This window comes from Gracilinanus agilis, chromosome 6 (assembly GCF_016433145.1).
Source record: "Gracilinanus agilis isolate LMUSP501 chromosome 6, AgileGrace, whole genome shotgun sequence".
Taxonomy (NCBI): Eukaryota; Metazoa; Chordata; class Mammalia; order Didelphimorphia; family Didelphidae; genus Gracilinanus; species Gracilinanus agilis.
The window spans coordinates 165,887,988-165,911,339 of record NC_058135.1 but is presented as its reverse complement, the minus strand read 5'-3'; the positions used below and the strand labels follow the sequence as shown (position 1 = coordinate 165,911,339).

At 38.6% G+C, this 23,352-nt stretch overlaps 1 protein-coding gene across 1 annotated transcript in view; it reads left to right on the top strand.

Annotated features, from left to right (window-relative positions):
* Positions 1–22,284, top strand: part of SPATA18 (spermatogenesis associated 18) — a 59,365-nt gene extending 37,081 nt beyond the window's left edge. The window contains exon 14 of the mRNA XM_044681733.1: positions 22,106–22,284. Within this exon, the coding sequence (XP_044537668.1) occupies positions 22,106–22,284 (179 nt within the window). The remainder of the gene's footprint in view (positions 1–22,105) is intronic.
* The last annotated feature ends 1,068 nt before the right edge of the window (positions 22,285–23,352 follow it).

Sequence of the window (23,352 nt, the reverse complement as noted above, 5' to 3'; positions counted from 1 at the left end):
ATGCTGATCTGCCTGGTATGTCAATGACATCACAAATTGAGTCGCTATGCCTTTCCTCATCTTGTCAAAGGGTTCTAAATACTTGAGAGTTAGAAGAGTCTTCATACTAGTTCATCAGTGAATTGGTCAGAAGAAAAACTCAGGAAAGTGCCAAAAAAAGTATATCATGCAATTCAAGCTTAACTTAAGCCTGCATCCCTAAACCTGGGCTGAAATCTGATGATCTCACCAGGTCCTTCCCCCCCCCCCCATCTCCATCAGTGCCCATTTTTAGAGGCAATAGGAGAAAATCAATGAAACTAAATTGCCTTTCCTTAGGTTTGCATCATGGCCCCAGATATCAGACTCTTGGATTGATCTTCCTTAGCTAGAATTTTACCCACAGGTAGTTGTAGCTGAAGTAACTTGACTCTATCTCTCTTTATATAGCAAAACCCCAAATACTTCAAGAGCATAAAGCACTTGAAAAGTGTCCATATAGGAAAATCCAAGACTTTTGTAGGGTTAGAAAAACAAACACAAATTCCTGTTCCTGAAAAATGGGTCCCATCTGAATTTATATAGGGAAATATCCAAATTTGACCTCACTATGAATATGAATACCTGTGCCAAATTCTTCTAGAAGATGGCTCCCTTCCTGGAGTTAGCAGCTCTTTATCAGATAGCAAAAGAGCTATACTATGAAGATGAAAGCTTATATACAACTCTTTTAAAATTTTATTTATTTATTTTTAATATTCTTAAAAAAAATTGAGTTCTGATTCCTCTTCCTCCTTCCCTCCCTTTCCTCACCCATTGAGAAAGTAAGAAATGTAATATTAATTATACATGTGAAATCATACAAAATATATTTTCACATTAGCCATGTTACAAAAAAGCAATACAAATAAAGTGAAAAAAATTATGCTTCAGATCTGCACTCAGGCTTTATCAATTCCCTCTCTTGAGATAGATAGCATTTTTTAAAGATCATAAGTACTTAGAAATTGTCATTGAGCATTACATAGCGGAGAATAGCTAAGTCACTCACAAGTTAATCATTGTACTATTGCTGTTATTGTATACAATGTACTGTATACAATGTTCTTGTGGTTCTGCTCATTATATTACTGCATCTGTTATAGAAGTCCTTCCAGGTTTTTCTAAAAAATTTCCCTTCATTACTTCTTATAGCATAATATAGTATTCCATCACAATCAGATATTGTAACTTGTTCAACCATATCCCAAATGAAGGACATGCTCTTACTTTCCAATTTTTTGCCACCACAAAAAGCTGCTTATAAATATTTTTATAAATATAGATCCTTTTCCTTTTCCTTTGATTTCTTTGGGATACAGACCTAATAGTGGTATTGCTGGATGCAAGTATGCAGTTTTATAGTTTTTTGGGCATGGTTTTGAACTGTTCTCTAGAATGGTTAGATCAGTTCACAACTCCACCATTAATGTCCCAATTTTTCCACATTCCTCCAACATTCCACATTCTTCTTTTCAGACTTGTTAGCCAATCTGATTAGTATGAGATGATATCTCAGAGTTGTTTTAATTTGCATTTCTCTAATTAATAGTGATGTGTAGAGCATTTTCATATGACTATTGACAGCTTTGATTTCTTCTTCTGAAAACTGTCAGTATCCTTTGATTATTTGTCAGTTGAGATTGGTTTTTGGTTGTTCTTTATACTTGAAGGGGACAAAAATGACATTGATTGGGGAATGCCTTTATATATACCTCTTGACTATGCTTAGTGTAGTACCCTTCAGGATTGGGTACTGGAAATGATGAGGAGGAATCTGTTTCCTGAGAAACCCCTCATTCCATATCTCCCTGGGTCGAGTTTTAGAGAAGTAAACAACAACAACAACAGCAACAACAACAACAAACAACAACAACAACAACCACCATCACCACCACCACCACCAATTTCAGTGCACAGGAAAGACTCTCCCTTTTGCTAAGGTTCTCCTGTCACCTAGTGTCATATTAATATTTATCCAGAAGATGGCACTGCTGCTTAAGAGATAGAAAGGGAAAAAAATAAAATTCCAAAAATAGAAAATACATTCTTGGAGTATGTAGCTTAATTGTGAGTTTGATGGTCCCACAAATTGAGAGGATCATTTCAGTTGTCGAGAGATGATCCAGGAATGGCCTGTGAAGGGCACAAATAAACCTGAAATGTCTGATTGCTTTCTTTAGATGCAAATGAATCTGTGCACTTTGTCTACATTAGGGCAGAAGGAGTCTATGCCAAGCACCAATTATTTACCTTAATCATATGGCTTAAATCCATTGGAGAATTGGAGTTATTGGAGAATGCCCAGTATTGTTCAAATACTTCCCTATAAACTTGTATTGAAAGTAACAGAGAACTCTATCCTTAAAGCACACCTGGACTCTCCTTGATTATTAGCCTTTTCTATCCAGAGTACCCACATTTGGGACTGGGCATGAGATCTGCAGCCAGAGAATGCTGAGGCTTGCCTCTTGCCTGGAAAATAAAATGTTACACAAAAATCCCTTTCCATTTTGGACCTTCTACGATTCTAACACTCTAGTGATGACTAATCAAACTGATACAGAACGGATTAAAAAAGGATGTGATGATCAGAGAACTAACATTAATGATAATTCATTCTTTAAGTCCTTTATAGTTTTTATTGACATCTTCTGTTTTCACATCATCTTCATTTTACAATATATCTTCACTTCCGTGTTCCAGAGAGTGAGCCACCAATTCTAACAAAAACCAAAAAGAAGCCAGGGGTTGGGGGTGGAACAATTCAGCAGAATTAGCCTGGAGATGCATCAACGGATTCTTCCAGTAGTAGGATCTGTGGTGCGCCATATCCAGTTCTCCACTTCTGCAAAGAAGAGAGGGAAGTGTATTTTTCTTCTCTCTTCTTTGGGGACAAGTTTACTCATTATGATAGCATTTATATAGCACTTTAAGGTCTGAAAAGCACTTTTACATGTGTTATCTCATTGGGGTATCCTTTTTTTGTTCTTTCTGTTCCTGCTGTTTATCATTTTCTTGGTTCTATTTACTTTACCCTACACTGGGTCATCGAAGTCTTTCCAGGCTTCTCTGCAGTCAGTAATTGGGTGCATACAGGACCTTTCTTCCCATCTTTCACTTCTTTGAGGGTCCATTCTGACCCTGACTCAAAGAACATGGATATTTTAATTGCTTCCTTAGCAAAATTTCAAATGGCTCTCCAGAATTGGTTAAACGAATTCTCAGTTCCTCCAGCAATGTGTTAATGTGCCTATCTTTCCATTGTCTCTTATTCGGCATCATTTTTATGGTATATATCTGCTCATTTTCAGGAAGACTTTTCCTGACAAATTTGTGTGATTCCTATTTTGATCTCTCTGGGGCTGTTTTGGGGTGTTTTTAGTATTTTCTTGTGAAGCAGGGAAATTTATTGTAGGCGTATTTTTACATCTTCCTTCATGGAAAATTATAGTAAGCTGTTTCTTTAAAAATGGTTTACAGCAGATTTCTTCTCTCCTCTTACGTTCTTTAATGAATGGTTTTTGCATGTACTTACGAATAAAGGTGAAGGACAAAATTGGGTAGAATCAATCAGTTGAAATAAAACTTGAGCTGATGGCCTTAAGCATAAATTTAAACAGTAGCTTCCCAAGTAAAATTTTTCAAAGGCGTGTCATTTCTCATTCTACTTACCTCCTCTACCTCAAAGCCCTCCAACCCCCAGAACAACCCTCCTTTACATTTAAAGATATAGTAAAGAAAACCCAAGGTGGCTCAGTGGACTGAGAACCAGGCCCAGAGATGGGAGGGGAGGTCCTGGGTTTAAATCTGGTTTCAGATACTTCCTAGCTGGGTGAACCTGGGCAAGTCACTTAATCCCCATTGCCTGGACCTTACTGCTCTTTTGCCTTGGAACCAATACTCAGTATTGATTCAAAGATGGAAAGGTAAGAGCTTTAAAAAAAAAAAAAAAAGAAAACCACATATGGATCTTTGGGTGTCTCAGTCAATAATGAATCCTTTTGCATATTTTCATTCAGGGGTGAGAAAGTCTGATTTTAATTTCTGTTGGAAAGAAACATGTGACAATAATTCAGATGAAGATATTTTTTATATTCCAAAGCATTCTGATTATTCTTTTGGCTATGGGTCTATACCTTACTCTAAGGAAACTTCTCTTTTGAATATATTGAGTGATAATGAATAACAATAATAATAATAGCATTTATATAGTGCTTTAACTTTTACTAAGTGCTTTACAAATACTCATTTTTATCATCACAAAATCCTTATGAGATATTAGGATGCTGTTATTCTCCCCATTTTACAGATGAGGAAAACTAAGGCAGACTGGTTAAATGGTTTGCCTCAGGATCATATAGCTAGAAAACTAGGAAGTGTCATAGGCAAGATTTGAACTCAGGTCTTCATAACCTGCAGATCAAAGTTCAGTGCTCTTATTCATTGTACTACTAAAAATTAGAAGCTTTTCATCATGATGATCATCATTTATTATTTTAAATTATATTGTAATTTATTAATTAAATTTGTTGTTGAGTTATTTCAGTTGTATGTGGGGCCTTACTGACCCCATTTGAGGTTTTTCTTGGCAAAGATACTGGAATGGTTTGCCATTTCTTTCTCCTGATGGTACCAAATAAATTGAAATATAATTTCGGTTAAAAGATGACTCAGGAATGAAATGTGAAGGACACAAAATGTGAACCTGAAGTGTTTTAACTGCTTTCTCATGTTATTAATGAATTTGTTCACTTTGTCCTCATTAGGGAAATATAGGAATCTATGCCAAGCACCAACTATTTACCTTAATCATGTGACCTAAACCTACCACTGGAGACCACAGCTGCTATTGGAGAACATATAATATTTTAGCAAATACTGCTAAAGTCTTCTCCAACTCATTTTACAGATTAGGAGACTGAGACAAACAGAGTCAAGTGACTTGCCTAGAGTCACACAGATAGTATGTGCCTAAGGCTGGATTCAATGAGTCTTTCTGACTCCAAGTCTGGCACTCTGTCCACTGTACCACTTAGCTATCCATTAATTCAATTATTACTTATTGACATAATTATTTATTTGTTTTCAGTAACTTTTTTACTCATTTTACTCATTTAACATTTTTACTCATTAGAGAAAACCAAGATTAAGTGATTTGTCCCGAATAAACATGGGCAATAAAGAGCAGAGACAGGATTCAAACCTGACTTTTCTGACTCTAAATTCTATGCCTTTTGATGCATTAACCTGACCTTGGCTCTGCCATGAATTAGCTGTGTGACCTTGGGTAATCACCATTCCTCTCTGGGCTTCCATTTCTTTGGTTTTTCATAGGAGAGTGTGTCAAATGGGTTTGAATCTTGCCTAGATTACCACTCACCACTAAGGTCCCTTCTACTTCTGTAGCTATGCTCCTAGGATATTGCAATAATGAAGATGTTTCTTTCTAATAAAAATGTCCTGGTTTGGAACACTGATAGCTGTACACTCCTGTGGCTAGGGCTTTCTTAAGCTTCATCTGCCTTGATTCTCTCCCCAATGAACAATGTCCTTTCTTGTGAATTTTTGTATGGAAATTTGCGTTTGCCTTGTGAAGAGTTAACCTACTGGTGATGCATAGGCTGGCTAAGTGTACAATGACAAATGAGTATTTTCTGGGCTCAAGGAAGGAACAATGAGTGCTTTATAGAAACCATAGAAAAACATTCCATTTGGAAACAATCCTGGCTGTCCATCCCACTCTCTTATACTACAGTTTCCTCTCCAGGAACAAACGTCTCTCCAAGGACAGTAAATAAACCCAAATTAAGCAATTAGCTAGCTTTTCCTAAAGATTCTAGAATTGTAAAATTCTTGAAATAAACAACAAAAAAAAGGTTTTTCTTCTCCTCATCCCTCATCTAAAATCATTCCATTTTTAAACACTTTGAAAGCTAAGCAAATTGGGCAAAATGATGACTTTAGGCTCTGGAGTGGTCAGCCTAATCCCAGAATCCTCATTTTGTCACAATCTTCACTCTCTTTGCCTCTGGATGTCATACTTGCCTATGGTTTGAGTTTACAGTATGACCTTTCCCTGATTTTTATTACCAGAAACCATGACGGGGGAGAAGGAGGGGGGAAAGTTCTTGGTTTTAGGAGTATTGTCTTTGCTTAAATTGCTTATTCCTTATTTCAAGTCATAATCCCTCCTGACATCAGAACCTTCTCCATGGCAAGCTCATATGATGTCACGGCCAAATGGTTTTGACTTCAACTTCAAACTTCATTTGCTGGGTGGATGATTGGAGTCAAAGAAGGCAGCCTTGTTCATTCCCTCTCAGAGATGGGGAAAGAGATAGACAGAGAAAGGATGAAAGTCAGAGAAAAAAGTCAGAGTAGTTTTCCATAAATAAAATGCTTTCTCAAGTTTTTCTTGAGAAGGAGTGGGTTACAGATAATGAACCTGGCTGCCTTTGCTTCTTCCTAAGACTTCAAGGCAGCCCTCATCTATCTATCTGTGCATTGCACAGGGCTAGAGTTAATGAAGTTGTTTTGGAGATGTTGAGGCCAAGTCAGGGTGTTTTCACAGAGCAAGTTTCCCTCCCAATTAATGCCCAGTTGGCCTCCAGAATTAGTCTAATAAACCATAGTCTCTGCTTCCTGCAGACGCACAGAACTACTCATTTGCTATGCCCAACTGCACTGATTTATTATCAGTGATGTACCACACGTGGCTCTGGGCAAATTCTCTTTCAAATGACCGTGTTTGCCCAAAAATCCTGAGAGAAAGAAATAACAAAGCACGTAGAGTTCATATGTGTAGTGACTGAGAGGGGCTGGTTAATTGAGATGTGGTTTGTTCCTTGAAATCTATCAGTGTTTTGGGGAAAATCAGCCAGGCTCACGAAGGAAGTAGAATTTTTCTCTCTTAAGGTAGCCCTGGAACCCAAGTGACTCCAGCTCCATTATAAACATTGGGCTATAAGTGTATCAAATTGCAAAATCTAGTATTGTGCTGTGTATTCTGTCAGACACAAAATTTAGCATTGAGTGTAGGAAGTGGCAAGTCCTTCTTGGAGGGAGAGAAAATGCAGAGTTTATGGAACTCATGTACTCTTCTGCCCATGTATAAAGTTTTGGAGACCATAACTATTAGGTGTCTGAGGCTAATTTTGAACTCACAAAGGCTTCCTGCCTCCAAAACTAGCACTCTATCCACTGCACTACCTCGCTGCCCCCTAGTCAATTTAGGACAATAATAGGTTACCATTTCCCTACTGTAACATTACCTCTCTCATGGCATTACCTCAGGAACTAGCGTTGAAACATATGGATGGTTATTTTTCCTATACTAAGTAACTCCACCATGAATGATAGTAGTTGAGGACTAGTTCTAACTATGACATCTGACCTTAGGGAATTTTCTTAGGCAAATGGTACCACTGGTGAGGCAGAAAGATGGCAGACATTTTAAAACCAAAAGTAGTATGCAATAATTGCACAGCTTCAACAGCCATTCGAAAAAACTGTACATGGGATAATCAAATGGCCATAATTTACAAGGTGGAAGGGACTCACAGGAACTCTGACAAAGCATGAAGGATACTGGGGTTCAGGGATAGAAAGCCCTGCAATTAACCAAGAAATCCAGACACCAATTCCTGCTTTAACAAGACCACTTTAATGTGGATTTCTAAAAACAATTGGCATCTTTTATGATATGGTCTGGACCTCTGATGAGCGAAAAGCTAACTTTCAGATTTTCATATTTGTAATCTTCAACCTGGCTGCAAAGAGGAAAGAGTTTCTTAGGAATAATATTCTCTCTGAATTCCGAATGGAATTCCTTTGCTGAACAAGTTCTCATTATCCCCTCCACACAATCACTGTGGAAGCTTAAGGAAACTGATGGAGCCATAACTCCACCCCTACTCCCTTATTAAAATCAAGACCAAGAGCAAAGTGGCCTCCCTCAGGCTCAGTTTGACCACCCCCATCCTCACCTCCAAAACACCCACTAATTGGCTTTGGGAGACTGGAGGATTTTTTGCCTTCAGTGTTATTCTAATTCTTGATTCACTAAATCCCTTCCCAACTGGTCTCACTTTTAATAATTAAAAACTCAATTAAACCAAATCTATAAACAAAGGCAGTATGCAGCTTTTGTTTCATTTGGAGCCTGACTGGAGTGAGGGGCAGACAGTTTATGGGGTTTCCTGGGAGGAGCTAGAGGGACTTGTTAACCAGAGAAAGCATTGCTGACTACTCGTGGACCCTACTGAGCCCAGGGAAATAATCAACAACAGATTCAGCCTGACATGGAACTGGAGTTGACAGGCCACTAAGCAGTTAGTGCAGTGTAAGAAACTAAGAGCTGAGCAGCTGGAGGCCCACAGCTTTGGGAGAGTCTGATTCTGAAATGGAATTTCAGATCTATTTCTTCATTTTCCAGGTGATGGGAGCTTAGCTTAGGCCCTTGGACCCCAGGAAAGCTGCTTTGGAGCCTTTTGGCTCTTTTTAGCCTTTGGCTATAGCTAAGAAGGCTGATAAACTCCTTTTCTAAGCTTACATTGGTAAGAAATTATGTACAGTGGGGAAGTTAACCATGGTGGTGTAGAAATAGTATCCACCTTGGAACCACAGGACCTGGGTTCAATTTTTGACTGTCATTTTTTAATTTATTAAAACCCTTACTTCTGTCTTAGAATAGATGCTAAGTATTGATTCTAAGGCAGAAGAATGCTAAGGGCTAGGCTATTGGGGTTAAGTGACTTGCCCAGAGTCACACAGCTAGGCAATATCTGAAAGCAGTATTTGAACCTAGGTCCTCCCGATTCTAGGTCTGAGGCTCTATCTTCTGTGCTCCTTGGCCGTCCCCTGCCATATTTTTATTATGTGGTTCTTAAATTTCCCTCCAAAGCTAACATTCTATAATTCTGATTTCACATTCATATTTGTGACTTCCTTGAGTTGCCAGAAAAGTTGGTGGGGAGAAAAAAATATATATTTTTATACTGAATATTATAATCTTTTAGGTCTCAGGTGTGTAATTTTCAAGATTTGACTTTAAATCATTTCAATATCACTATATGAAAGCCCCTTGTGGGAGGTAGTAGGATATTGGGTAAAATGACCTTGACAAAAATGAAGAGAAAAATGATGGCTGGTGTTTTAAGGGGTTTTATAGATACTGGTAGAGAACAGCTGACATTTGTTACCATATAAAGAATACTTGATGACAAATTGCCTAGATTGTGACCTTCTTCGTTCTTGTGTTCCTAGGACCTTTTTCCCATAGAAATCATAAAGAGTTGGAATAAGAAGCCTCACCTGTGCTCTTAAGACCATGGTAGGCTCCAATTTGCAATGCTATCCTACCTAGCTGAGGTAGGAAAGGCTTGGGATTTTCTCTGGCACAGAGTGAAATGTCTCCTGTGCTCACTGAGAGTGGCTGAAATAGCTGTGGAACCTTGGGGCAAGAGTTTTTAATTGCCCTTGCCCTCGTTCTTCATCTGTAAAATAAGAATAATAATAAATACCCAGCCTATCATCCATTTTAATTTAATCTTCAAGCATTTAAGTACCTGCTATGTGTCAAACACCAGCTATTGTTGTGAGGCTCAAATGAAAGGTATACTATAGAAAATATAGACTATATTTTAAACTATTAAAATTTAAACTGCATTATTCACCCAGTATTATAAAAGCTCCTTTTTCAAGGGTTAGGGCTAGTGGCCCCTCATGTGAATCTACTCCATTTTTCCTTGATTGGTCTATATTTTCTCTCAGCACAGAATCACTTCATGAGTTCTTTGTTTTATTAACTTCTCCTGATACAGAGGCTACTGGGAAAACACACATTTATGTCATCTTGGTAACACCTCAGTGGCACTCCTATGAGCCAAGCAAACACCTGCTTATATATTTCTTCTTTGCAGAGGGAAGTTCAGATGGGACCAGATAATAGCAGGGACTGGTTCCCTGATGCTCATTTAGGAGAATGCAGGAGGGCTTTGGTTGATCTCAATTGTTGTGAAAGTTCACTGAGAGAAAAATCTCAAGGTAGTCCACAGTAACCAGGGCTTTTTTCTGGATAAGCATCCACAGTGATTGGAAATAAATAGGTTTAAAGCTTGTGAAGACCACAGGGTAAGAGTTAGCTAGCTGCCTTTCATTCTCACTGATTACACAAATGAAGGGAATGCCTTCAAACTGTAGTAGCAGAAGCCAAAGTTAGAGATAATAAAGAACTTTCTGATCATTAGAATTAATTCTGGAACAAATCCTCCCTTGTGGTGGTCTTTAAACCAGATATGTTTTCATCTGTGCAGAATGACTTAGAATCGTGTAGCTGGGTCATTCGATGGCATTATATGTGTCATTTGGCACTGATGTGTCCCAAAATGTAAGAGTTGGGTAGTATAATCCCTGTAGCCTCATCACTGAGTCAGACAGGGCTCTCTTACCTTTTGATGGGACTAACAGATCTGCCTTCACCTTTTACACTTTAAAAATGCCACTCAGTCTATTCTCATTTGGTTTCTAGCTCAAATGTTTTTCCAGGATTACTTGCACTATTACCCACATGAATAGTGCCTGCACGCTCCAGTGAGAATACAGAATAATATGGCAAGAAGCTTATATTTTGGGGAGAGGTGCTAGTCTAGACATTGTCTAAATTTCTCTAGCCCTGCTTCCAAGACAGAACAATTTCAGCTCACCCATTTATATTAATAACACCAAGTGCTATATCTATTTACAGAAAATTGCCCTTCATTCCCATCTATTAAACACTTGAAGGAAATAGTTTGGACCTGTACTTTTTACTTCACTTTTGGGATTTTGATTGTACCTTCCTATGGATGGTGTGGACAGATCCCTTGTTGCCTCCTGTAGAATGAGTTTCATTCCTGTCAGAAACTCTGACCCTTGTCTCCCCTTTTAGAATGTAAGCTCTTTGAGGGCAAAGATTTAATTTTTGTCTTTGTATTATCGGTTTTAAACTTGACACACAATGGGCACTTAATACATACTTACTGACCAATTAATTGATTTTTGTGGGAAGAGTAGCTCAGTGTGTATTCCTTTTATAGGTGATTCATCTCACAAGTATTTGAGACAAAAGGGATGGAGATGATAAATTTGGGACTGACATCAGTGAAACCCATCTTCTCTCCTAGGTCCCAAGGATTATACCTACACCTTCCATTGGAAGGTATAATCAAAATCCTAAACAATGGGTTGTTGAAGATTAGGGGGATGCCTTGATTAACTCAATGCATGTAGAATTTTATCTGAGCTGAATTTAGGGGGAAAAATCCCAAACCACTCAAGTCATTAACCATATGTACAGTTTTTCAATATACAAAGAGATGTAATTTCATTGGTGGGTACTGTCTCCACCAAATCCCCTCTATGACCTAGTAGAAGGTCTGCAGTAGTTGCTGTGGTTGAAAATTTCATTTTCCTGTGGTCAGCCGCATGATGAGTCTTTCCAAATTTAGGTAGTCTGGTCCTTATGTGTTGGCAAGATCCTAGTCAAAGACTTTCTTTTCATTATTATATGTTTTCAATTATTAAGCATTTAGTAACTGCCCAACCTCTTAAAAAAACAAACCAAAAACAAACAAACAAACAACCCTATCTTCTGTTTTAGAATTGATCCTAAGTGTTGGTTCTAAGGGGAGAAGAGTGATAAGGGCTAAGCAATTAGGGTTAAGTGACTTGCTGCCCAGGGTCACACAGCTAGGAAGTATCCAAGGTCAGATTTGAATCCAGGTCTTTCCATCTCCAGTCCTTGTTCTCTATCTACTAAACCACCTAGTTGCCCTTCCCTTATCTGCTTTTTTTTTAAAAAAAAAAAACAAGGGAAAAGAAATAAATGGAAAATAGAAAAAAATAGAATTTCTGTATCACATAAGCACAGTCAAGTACAACAAATTCTCACATTGGCCACATCCAAAAATGCCTTTTGTATTCTGTATATTGGCCCATCATCTCTATGGCATGAGGTAGCTATCATTCTTCCTTCTAAGTTCTGGGTGTGAAATCATGGTTGATTGTTTAATTAATTGACCAGAATCCCTAAGTCTTTCAGTATGGTCAATTTTAAAAAATTGTAATATTGATTTCAAAGTATAAATTATTCCTCTGGTTCTGCTCAATAAAACATTCCATCATGGAAGTATCTGACAGAAATTGTGGTCCATTGACATGTTGTTTTTGTTCAGCCTATGAGAATTCAGGAGTGACTTCCTGAAGCATGAGAGCCAGTGTTTGGTGCAATCACTAGGATAATCTAGGCTTACTGTGTGGGAAACATATGAAGGAAACATTAAGCCCATCCCACACTCAAAAAGCAGAGGTCAACTCTAGCTTTAGGTTACCAAGAGCAGGATTTTTGTTGTTCAATTCCCAGAGTGGGCGCCACTGCCCCCTGGTGGGTGCTGCAGCGATCCAGGGGAGTGGTGATGGTCACAGGTGGTGCATTTATCTTTCCTATTAATTGCTATTAAAATTAAAAAAAAATTAATTTCTAGGGGCACTAAGTAATATTTTTTTTCTGGAAAGGGGGCGGTAGGCCAAAAAAGCTTGGGAGCCACTGCTCTAGAGAAAGAAAATAGGACTTCGTTCACCACAATTTCCAAGGTCCTAGTTCATCCAAGTATTACTCATCAATGCAGCTAATGGGAACTAAAAATAATATGAGATTCAATGGGGAAAAATTAACTATGTACTGTACTTGACTCAGGGACATTGGGAGGGAAAATATTCCTACCAGTCATACCCTCAAAGCGGTGGCTCATATACCACATACCCCACCCCTAAGCTTCTGTTTTCTTCTGCAGACAAACCTTATGTAATCTTACTGGAAATCTTTAAATGAAATATAGCCCAGTATCCACCCACAAGCTGGTGAAATGTGCTAGAATTTTTTTTAGTTTTTCAATATTTTGTTTTCCTAGTTCCAAGAAAATACTCAGGATTAATTTTATTGGCTCAACCCTTCCTTCCCTCCCATGCTTATGAGTTCCTTGGAATATAAAAGACTTTACATCTTTCCAGGGCATGGATCCCAAATACTAGAGGTACTGGAAACCCAAAGACAAGGTTGCTTGTGCAGCAAGAGGCTGAGTGCTGGCTGTTTCCACTTCAAGCCTCACTTGAGGAGACTTGTTGTCTAGTGAAGGGGGGGTGGGGGGGTGGGGCATCCCTATCACTCAAGGGATCTCTAAGACCACAACCTCTTACATTCTTTTCCCCAACCTTTTAAAAATTCCTTTCCTTCTCTTGCTCTGTGGTTCCACCCGACTATCTCTCCTGCTGTTCCTTATATATAATATTCCATTTATCTCTATGCCTTTGCATTGACTCTACCCATGTCTGAGTTGTTTTTTCTTTTCAAATCTGCCTCTTGGAATCTTGTTTCCTTCAATTCTAAGCTCAAGCATCCCCTCCTTCATGAAACCATAACTGATCTCATGTGCTCTTATGTATAGAATTGTCTTATGTTCATTCTCTGGGCAGGTGGATAGACCGCTGAACCTGAAATCAGAAAGATTCATCTTCCTGAGTTCAAATCTCGCCTCAGATACTTACAAACTGGGTGAGCCTGAGCAAGTCACTTAGCCCTATTTTTTGCCTCCTTTTCCCTCATCTATAAAATAAGCAGGAGAATGAAATGGAAAACCACTCTAATGTCTTTGCCAAGAATGGAGAGTTGGACACAACTAAGAAATGATTGAACAAATTTATTCTCTTCCTATTTATTCTATTTAAATGTTGATATAGAGTTGCTGTCATTCCCTTTAGACTAAGTTTCTCAGATTTCATTCTTCTGTATTTGTATTCCCAGTACTTAGTGCAGTTCTTACCTCAAGGAAGGGATTCAATTGATAGATTGATTGATTGATTGATTGGTTATGGCAGCTAGTTTCAGTTGAGGACTTCAGTTGAGGTGCTCCTCTTTTTCATAAAAGGAAGAGAGTGTTTTACTGTATTTCTCTTAATTTAAGACTCAAAATCTTAAGCTTTCTTTGTTTTAGAAAGTCAGGCTCCTTACATTCATTGTTATTGTTCAATTACTAAGTTGTGTTTAATTTTCTTTTAAACCCTTACCTTTCAACTTGGAGTCAATATTATGTATTGGCTCCAAGGCAGAAGAGTGGTAAGGGCTAGGCAATGGGGGTTACTAGTGACTTGCCCAGGGTTACACAGCTGGGAAGTTTCTGAGGCCAGATTTGAACCTAGGACCTCCTGTCTCTAGGCCTGGCTCTCAATTCACTGAGCTACCCAGCTACCCACCTGCCCCCTGTTTGATTCTTTATGACAGATACTGGAGTGGTTCACCATTTCTCTTCTCCAGCTCATTTTACAGATGAGGAAACTGAGGCAAACAGGCTTAAGTGACTTACCCAGGGTCACACAGCTAGAACATGTCTGAGGCCAGATTTCAACTCAGATCTTCCTGACTCCAGGCCTGGCACTCTAGCCATTGTGCCATCTAGCTGCCCTAAATCAGTTTATAAATGCTAACTATTTTTTACTCTTAATAATAAAATTCACTTTTAAAAAAACAGATGGGAACTAATAAACTGGGGACATGTAGAAGAGAACCAAAGCCCTTTTCCTGTTTTACAGTGGGATCTTTCAACAGGGGAAAATCAAATCATGTTGAAGCAGTCTCATTGCATTTTAAATTTTAAAGTGCTTTTTGGGTCTTCAACTGTGCTCTTTTAAGAATGTTTATTTTTCATCTTCTTTCTTTGTTTTTTAAAAAAATATATATTTTTTGTAACTATCTTGGGCTTACAAGAGGTAGTGTGGTGTTGTGAATGGCCAACCTTGGAGCCAGTTTGAGAACTACCTCTTTAACATACTGTCTGTGTAACCCTGGAAAAGTTTTTTAACCCCTCAGTGATGTTCTAAGACCCTAAGTAGCCGGATAGTTGCTGATCTACTCTGATTCTCAAAGAATTTCCTATGCCATGGAATTCACAGTTACAGAAGAAAAACCCCAACAACCTATGGACTCTCTCCTTGAAGTAATCGCTGTATCTTCTGAAATAGGAATTCCTTTCTGCCAAGTGCTCAATTTTATTGTTTTCTTTAACTGAAAAATAATGGTGTCCAGGAGCTTTTTCCCCCATTGCTGGCAAGAAGGTAGAATAATTAGAAGTTGACTTTAAGCACGTTTTTATTGGGTTAAATGCTTTCCAGTTCAGCCAAGGAACTGAGTTCATCTTAAATGAGACCAGAATAAAAGAATCTTCTGCATGATTAAAAAAAAATCCCTACAAATGCTTTGAAATTGACTTGGATTCCCTCAGCAGAATTTTAATTTGAGACTCTAGTCCATGCATATGATACAGATGATGGGGCACTCCACAGAAAGCAACAGGGGCATCCACTCTGCTAAGCAAAACAGGCTCTGTGCATTAGTCAAACAGATGCAGGTTGACCTCTTGCAGAGAACTGGGACAATGTGTGGTAAGGAACCATTCTTGGCTTCTTGTTTGTGCTGGTGCCTCTGGTTTTCATCCCAGGAGAGGGACGGATGGGTGTCCTTTAAGTGGTAGTTAATTTCTTCCATTTGCAGTGCCATAAAGATATCTTAACTTGTGAATCTCTCTCTCACTTGAGATCTTGTGATCAATTAAGATGAGGGGTTTGGAAGGGATTCATTTCCAAAACAGAACCAGGAAATTTTGCATAGCATCTGGGAAAACGAATAGCCTTTTAATTAAAAAAGAGGTTCATTTGGAAAGAGTATGAAGCCAAGATGCTTGCCCTTTGGTGATGCAATTCAATTAATTCACTTGAATTCAATATAATTCAACCATGACTTATTCAATGCCTACTATTTGCCATGCAAAGACAAAAACATTTTCTGCCCCCATTGATTTTCCATCCTACTGAGTGGGCCTGGCAAAGTTCAGTCTATAAGTCATCTGAACTATATATCTCTATTTTAGAAAATATCCCCAGATTCAGAGACAAAATGAAAACAGGAAGGAGATTGGGGTTTGGGGGAAGGGGAAGAGAGAGACAGAGGCTGAGATCTCTAACCCAAATCTCCAATTCCAAAGCAGAACAAAGAAAAAGAACCTAAGCATGTCTTCAAGGGAATAATCACCCATGTTGGTTTTGACTTTGACTGGTTGATTGCCCAGAGATTACCCAACCTTAGTTTTCACTATACCATGAAGGCTTTTCTGGGAAAGCAGGTCATCGTGCCAAAGGAAAAAGACAAACAAACATCAAACCACAGCCGGCAGAGACCCCAAAGAGTGGAGGAGGAGGGAATTCAGAATTCTTTGCCTTTCTATTGATTCCTTGCCAAAGATCATTGGGTTTGAGGAGAAGGTGAAGGCCATGGCTGTTGGAAACTTCTTAGGATTGTCAGAGTAGTCAAGGGGAACTGAATCTGAGATAACGATAAGGGTATCAACCACTGGCCAGTTGTATAATGTGGTAGATATTTACATTATATTTAGAAATCTCTCCCTGCCACCTCCCCTTTTGTCTCACTTCTTTGAAGGCAACATCTGCTAAAAATGATGTGGTAGTCCACAGGCTGATGCTATTCTTTTAGCTGAATCTATGGACGTCACTGTATTATAAACGGGACTCGATTATTTCTTCATTTTTTTTAATACAACTCTTTGAAAACACCCTGTTTTTTTCATGAAGAAGATCAAGCACCACTAGCCACACATTTTTCTATGGTTTCTGGTGTTCTACAAATTGTCTTTTTAGAGTTTTGCTCACTCTTATTTCTTCCTTGCTTTTGTAACCACCTCTTTGAAATAGGTTATCTGAAGACCAAGCAGGGAAAAGAGAAAGGGACTGCTAGGCAGGTCATTTTTTAAAATATTGCAAATGCTTTGATTGTTTGGTCATTGTTATCTGTTGGGAAATAGTTCTCACTAAGTCTTAATCCTGAGTAGGAAGTTATTTGGGAGCCACAAATTGCTTTGCTTCTAGCAAACGTCTAAAGGCTACTAATTTTTTTTCTGATGATGAATAAATTTTAAAAGCATTTATTCCATACTTTCTATCTACCAGGCACTGTCCTATGAGCTGGATACAAATACAAAAACCATATAACCCCTGTCTTCAAAGAACATATTCTAAAAGGGGGCTACAAGACACATAGGTGTGGCAGTAACCCAGGGACAACTGGGAAAGAATGAAGACAGGAAATGAATATTTAAGTCTGAAACTCTCCCATGTATGCTTTCCTTTTTGCCCTCCAACTCTATTATTGAAGTCTAAGGAAGGGGGGGAGGGGTCTTTAGACACAGTAGTTGTATTGCCTCTGAGCCTGTTTCCTTAACTGTAAAATGGGGATAATAATAGTACTTACCCCCCAAAGCAATGAGGGCAGTCTAATTTTTTTCAGCCTTTTGGTTGAAACTGCTGAGCACTCTTTTCTGTATTCTCTGAATTCTCTGGGTTTTCATGGTACTACTCTCTCCTGGATGATGCCTTGATTATTCCACTTGACAACTCTTCAAATTAAGATAATTGTATCCTCTTTCCTCCTCCCTCCTCCCAACATAGACACAGTTTTAACAAGTTGCAATCTGGCTTCCAGTGTCTCATCAACCAACTGAAACTACCCTCTTAAAAGTTAATGTTGGTGTGTGTGTGTGTGTGTGTGTGTGTGTGTGTGTGTGTGTGCGTGTACATGGACATTTCCTTTTAGACATGGTTAATATGGAAATGTATTGCTTGACTATATACATGCTTATATTAAGGGCTTTGTTTTATCTTTGTCATTGGATCCCCAATTCCTAATAATAGTTCCTGGCCCAGAAAAGGTATTTAATCAATGATTGTTGATGAGTTTTTAATCTGGATTAAATTTAAAATTAAACTCTTTAAAATATAAATGCCTGGATGAAATTTTTTTTAAACCCTTAACTTCTGTGTATTGGCTCCTTGGCAGAAGAGTGGTAAGGGTAGGCAATGGGGGTCAGGTGACTTGCCCAGAGTCACACAGCTGGGAAATGTCTGAGGTCAGATTTGAACCTAGGACCTCCCATCTCTAGGCCTGACTCTCAATCCACTCTCAACCCAGCTGCCACCTGGATGAATTTTTAAAAAGTTAGTGTTGATCTCATTGACAAATCTGATGTTGTTTTTTTCCCATTTTTTTTTAATCCTTCTTGATCTGTCTGCTTCATGTGTTCCTGTTGAAGACCCTCTCCTCTTGGATTCTCTCTCTTCCTTGGATTTCTTGACACCTACTCATTTCTATGTCTCCTTCCATTTCCTGATCATTCCTTCTCCACCTTCTTTGCTGTTCATCATCCATAGCACAAGCCCCGACCTGTGGCTGTTCCTCCAGGGCTCTGTCCTGGCTCTCTTCTCTTCTCCCTCTACAATTTCTCTTGGAAACTTCATCAGTTCCTATGACCTTAACTATCACTTCTGAGATCTCTATTTCTAGCCCAAGTCTCTCCCCTGAGCTTCAGATCTATATATCACCAAATGCCTATTCGATATTTCAAACTGTTCTGTAGATATCTAAAACTCAATGTATCCAATCCTGAGTTGATTGTCTTTTCTCCTAAATTTTTCTCCTTTTCAATCTCCCTTTTTCCTCTTGAAAGTACCACCACTATTCCACTCTCCCAGGCACATAACCTTGACCTTATCCTCTTCTGACTCTTCCTCATCCCTCACATCCAACCAATTGCCAAGTCTTGCTATTTCCACCTTCACAACATTTCTTGAATCTTTCTTTTCTTTCCATTCCCTCAGCTGTTATCACAGTGCAGGCCACCATCACCTCTGGCATGGACTATTGAAAGAAATTTCTGGTTAGAAGTTCTACACTCTCCTCACTGCAGTCCATCCTCCACTCTGCTGCCAGAGGATTTCCTTCAACACAAATCTGATCTCTTCTTCATTAACTCTGGTGTCTTCTTTTTTGTATTAGGATAAAATATAAAATATTCTCTTTAGCATTTCAACTTCTCCGCAATCTGTACCCAACTTATCTTTCTAACTTTATTGGACATGACTCCTCTTCTGGATACTGGATATACTGGCTGGATACTCTGATACTCAGCCAAATTAGCCTCCTCTCTTTTCCTCACCCCTGGCAGTCCATTGTCTAGATCAGTGATGGGCAAACTTTTTAAAGAGGGGAGGACCAAAGGAAAGGAAATGCTCATCTGTCAGTCTGTTTCTAAGGCAACTCTTTCGAAGTTTCATTGTATTGTATTCTACTTATTGTATTCATCAGATTAGGAATAATGTCACACAGCCAGATAGAACATTTCAGGGGGCCATATATGGCCTGCGGGCTGTAGTTTGCCCATCACTGGTCTAGATCTGTCCTTTTGCACTGACCATCCCACATACCTGGAAGATGTTCCTTACTTATCTCCACTTCCTAGAGTTCTCTTTCCCTAAGATGCAGTACAAGTACCGTCTACTACATGAAGCTTTTTCAAATCTCACCAACTCATGATGCCTTCTCTCCCAAACTACTTTTTGAATATATTTGTATTTGTGTTAATGTTATATGTAAATCTCATTTTTATTTATCTCCTGAATTAGAATGTAAGTTGCTTGGGAATAGGGTTTGTTTTGGTCTTTGTACTCGCAACCCTAGTGCCTCAGTAGTTTCAATAGTGTCCAACTCTTCATGGCTCCATTTGTGGAACTTCAAGCCCAGGCTGTCATCCATTGAGCTACCTAGCTGTTTAATGAGTATTTACTAATTAACTGACAAAACATTCCAAAAACCTTAAAATGTTCTATAAAAGGTGACCATTTAAAAAAATCAGATGTATGATTTTATCTTATGGGGAACTCCCACTGAAAAACTCTCTATCTATGAAGCTGTGCACTTTCTCTTCAACCTGCAGCCAGAGAGAATGACCTAGTACACTGACAAGTTAAGTTACTTGTCTAGGGTCCCATACCCAGGATGTATCAAGGTCAGGACATAACCTGAATCCAGGTCATGGTATGTAGACAAATGTTTAATACCTGGTTTCCTGTGGTGACAACTGCTTATATATTATGCATTTGTAAATTTAATCTATATTTTATTTAATGTGTTTTCCCATCCTTTTTTTTTTTTGGTCTAGGCAATCAAAAAAACAGTAAGTTGAATCCTGAATTTGTAATGTTTGCTGATTTCTGAGCTATAAGTGCTCCTACTCAAAAATTAACTTTTTGACTTCTTTTACAAAATAGCTAAGATAGAAAACTATTTTATATGGTTGTGCATGTAAAATCCATATTGGATTGTTTATTGTCTAGGGAGAGAGGAGGAGGAAGGGAAAGAATTTGGAACTCCAAAAAAGAATGAATGTTTAAAACTTGCTTTTACATGTAATTAGAGAAAAATTAAATACTATTTTAAAAAATTAGCTCCTCTGAACCGGCGCCATCATGTTCCTGAATCCAGGTCTCCTTGACTCTCTCAGATCTCAATCTATTTCACCTTCCATGCTTCTATTGATATTAGTTCCATGCTGTGGTCTCCTCCCCTTCTCAAAAATTTTCAGCATTTTCCTCATTCATCAGCCCCTCAATGGGTTCTCCTTCTGTCCTGTTCTTAGTTTACTTTTCATATCTAGTTCTCATTGCTTTAGAAGAGTGTGGCTCTGCTCCTGACCCACCTCACATCTTCCTTGGTTTTCTAATGATGGAAAATGTTGGTGATCCATCATCTCTCCTTAAAGGGTCTGCTCTTAATTCTCTGGACTTTCTCTTATCACGTCATAGCAGTCTTCTCATCCTCTACATTCACTTTGCTCCTGTGGTCTCTTTACTCTGGAAGTTCATTCTTTCCCTGATTTACTCACTGAGACCTCTTCCCCTGGCTGATTGTTGTTGTCTAGGTGTTTCAATCATGTCTAATTCTTCATGTCCCCATCTGGGGTTTTCTTTGCAGAGACATTGGAGTGCTTTGCCATTTCCTTTTCCAGCTTACTTTACAGATGAGGAAACGGAGGCAGAAAGAGTTAAGTGACTTTCTCAGGGTCACAAAGCTAATAAGTGTCTAAGGTCATATTCGAACTTAGGAAGATGAGTCTTTCTGATGCAAGTATGGTACTAAAATTGATGTAGGGACAGATTTCTGCCTTTCACAGCTAGTTTTATCCCCCAATTATTTCAAATAGCAGTTGGGCAGAATAGCTCTCTTGGAGGACTATATGGGCTTGTCTGCCCTTAAAGAATGATAGAGAGAGGGAGAGCAGGGTACTAAGTCTCAAGTTGCCTCCTAAATTTAATATGGGAACTGGTGAGCTGGCGACTGTATTATAAAACTTGGTGGCGACTTCTTTACAGGGCTTCCAAATCTCTTCTATGAAAACTCAGCAGAATGGAAAGGCCCTCAAGCCAGTATAATTGAAACTGAAAAGCAGGCAAACCAATTTAATATCTTTTTTGGGGAGTGGGGTTGGGGATAGAGGGAATGTTAACACATAATTAAATCCACAGCAAGAGTGATTACAGTGTGACTCTAAGGCTGTTAAACTCTGAAGTTCTCTATAAATTAAGCAAATACAATTTTGGCTGTGTTATGTTTATATTGCAGACCTAGGCATCTTACTCCTATTCTTTCTGTGCCTGAATTTTTAGGCTCATGTGCAAATTGCCAAGGGACAAGGGATTCATGACTTATTTGAGTACACAACGGGGAGAGCCAGAGGACTTACTTTTTTTATTTTTATTTTTAAATTTAGCCTTAAGTCTAGGTTTGGTTGGTGAAGCATTTGCCAACATACATAGAGTTCTATTTAGATTGCGTGGCTTCCTTCTGGGATCAATAGAGTGAACCCTGGGAATTTAAAATCACCTAGAGGACCGATGCTGGTAACCTTCAGTCAAATGTTTCCCAGATTCTACATCTGGGTGGATTCTGAGAGCCTCTAGAAATCACTGGAGCAGCTATTCATTTCCAAAGAGAATAGCTTATGCCCACAACCATGAAGAACTATTATCATTGTTTGTAATAATAATAATAATAATAATAACATATCATAGAGCACTTTGTTTATATTACTAATCCTCCAGTTTTGAGCCTGTGAGGTCAGTCGCACATGTTACCATTTTTCCTATTTTTCAGGTGGAGAGCATGTGGCTCGGAAGGACAAACTGATTGTTGTGAAAAAGTCAATATTGCTAGTAAGTGGCAAGCCAACTTCTCGAAAACCCCACCGACGAGCACTTTTAGTATTTATCCAAAACGCCTCTTTTCTGAACGCAACGGTCGCCCAAGAGGTCTTGGACATAGGCAGGAAGTGAACGACAAGACTTGCTCTGATAACCTTGCAGCATCCAGGCACCAAAAAGAACCAGCAGAAGACATTTCGCTTTATCATGGGGGAAGGTACCTTTCCAGAGTGGAACTCCGCTCATACCACTCCAATCTCTACTAAACACATCCCTCCCATGTGCTTTGGGGAAAATAAATTTCAACCTGGCAAACATATATTCTTATCTTCTTAAAGTTCTTAAAGATTAGGCCACTGTGGGGCAGCTAGGTAGCCCCATGGATAAAGCACCAGACCTGGAATTTGGAGGACCTGGGTTCAAATTTGACTTCAGATATTTCCTAGATATGGGACTCTTCCCTCATTTAACTCCAGTTGCTTAGTCCTTTGCCATTCTTCTGTCTCAGAGTTGGTACTAAGACAGAAAATAAAGGATATTTAAAAAATTTAAAAAATGAAAAAAGACTAGGCCAGTGGAGGGAAAACTTTGGCAGGTCTTACCATGTCAGAAAGGGGGCTGAGTATGGTCCCAGGGTTAGATTGTGTCCCATTTCTGTAGACCAGCATAGCCTAAGCCCAGAGAGGCTTATCACTTGCAGGCTAGTCATTTAATGATGAATGATTTGGTTGCAACAATCCATGAAACAGGGATATAATTAGAAGAGTTCCTCAGTCCCGTGTAACTTCCTGCTTGTGCAATGAGAATGACTGAGGGGGGGAGAAGGGCTTCAGAGAGTATTAGAAATGCTGGATTTAAAGTGAATAGAAATATTAACTATGAATAATATATAATAAGTAAATTTATTGTTAATAAAAATTATAAATTATCATCTGTTTTATTAGAAATATATTGTTCTATAAATATTATATACTATGTTATATTATTATAAATAATAACATGCATATAAATATGAGATCCTGGTCCAATGATCCAAACATAGAGGAAAAGTTTTCTATATATACATCTAAGTGGCTAAGTAAATAGTATATTAGACTTGGAATCCGGAAGACTCATCTTTTAAAAATTTACTAGTTGTGTGGCCACGGGCAAATCACTTTATCCTGATTGCTGCCTCAGTTTTCTTATCTGTAAAATGAG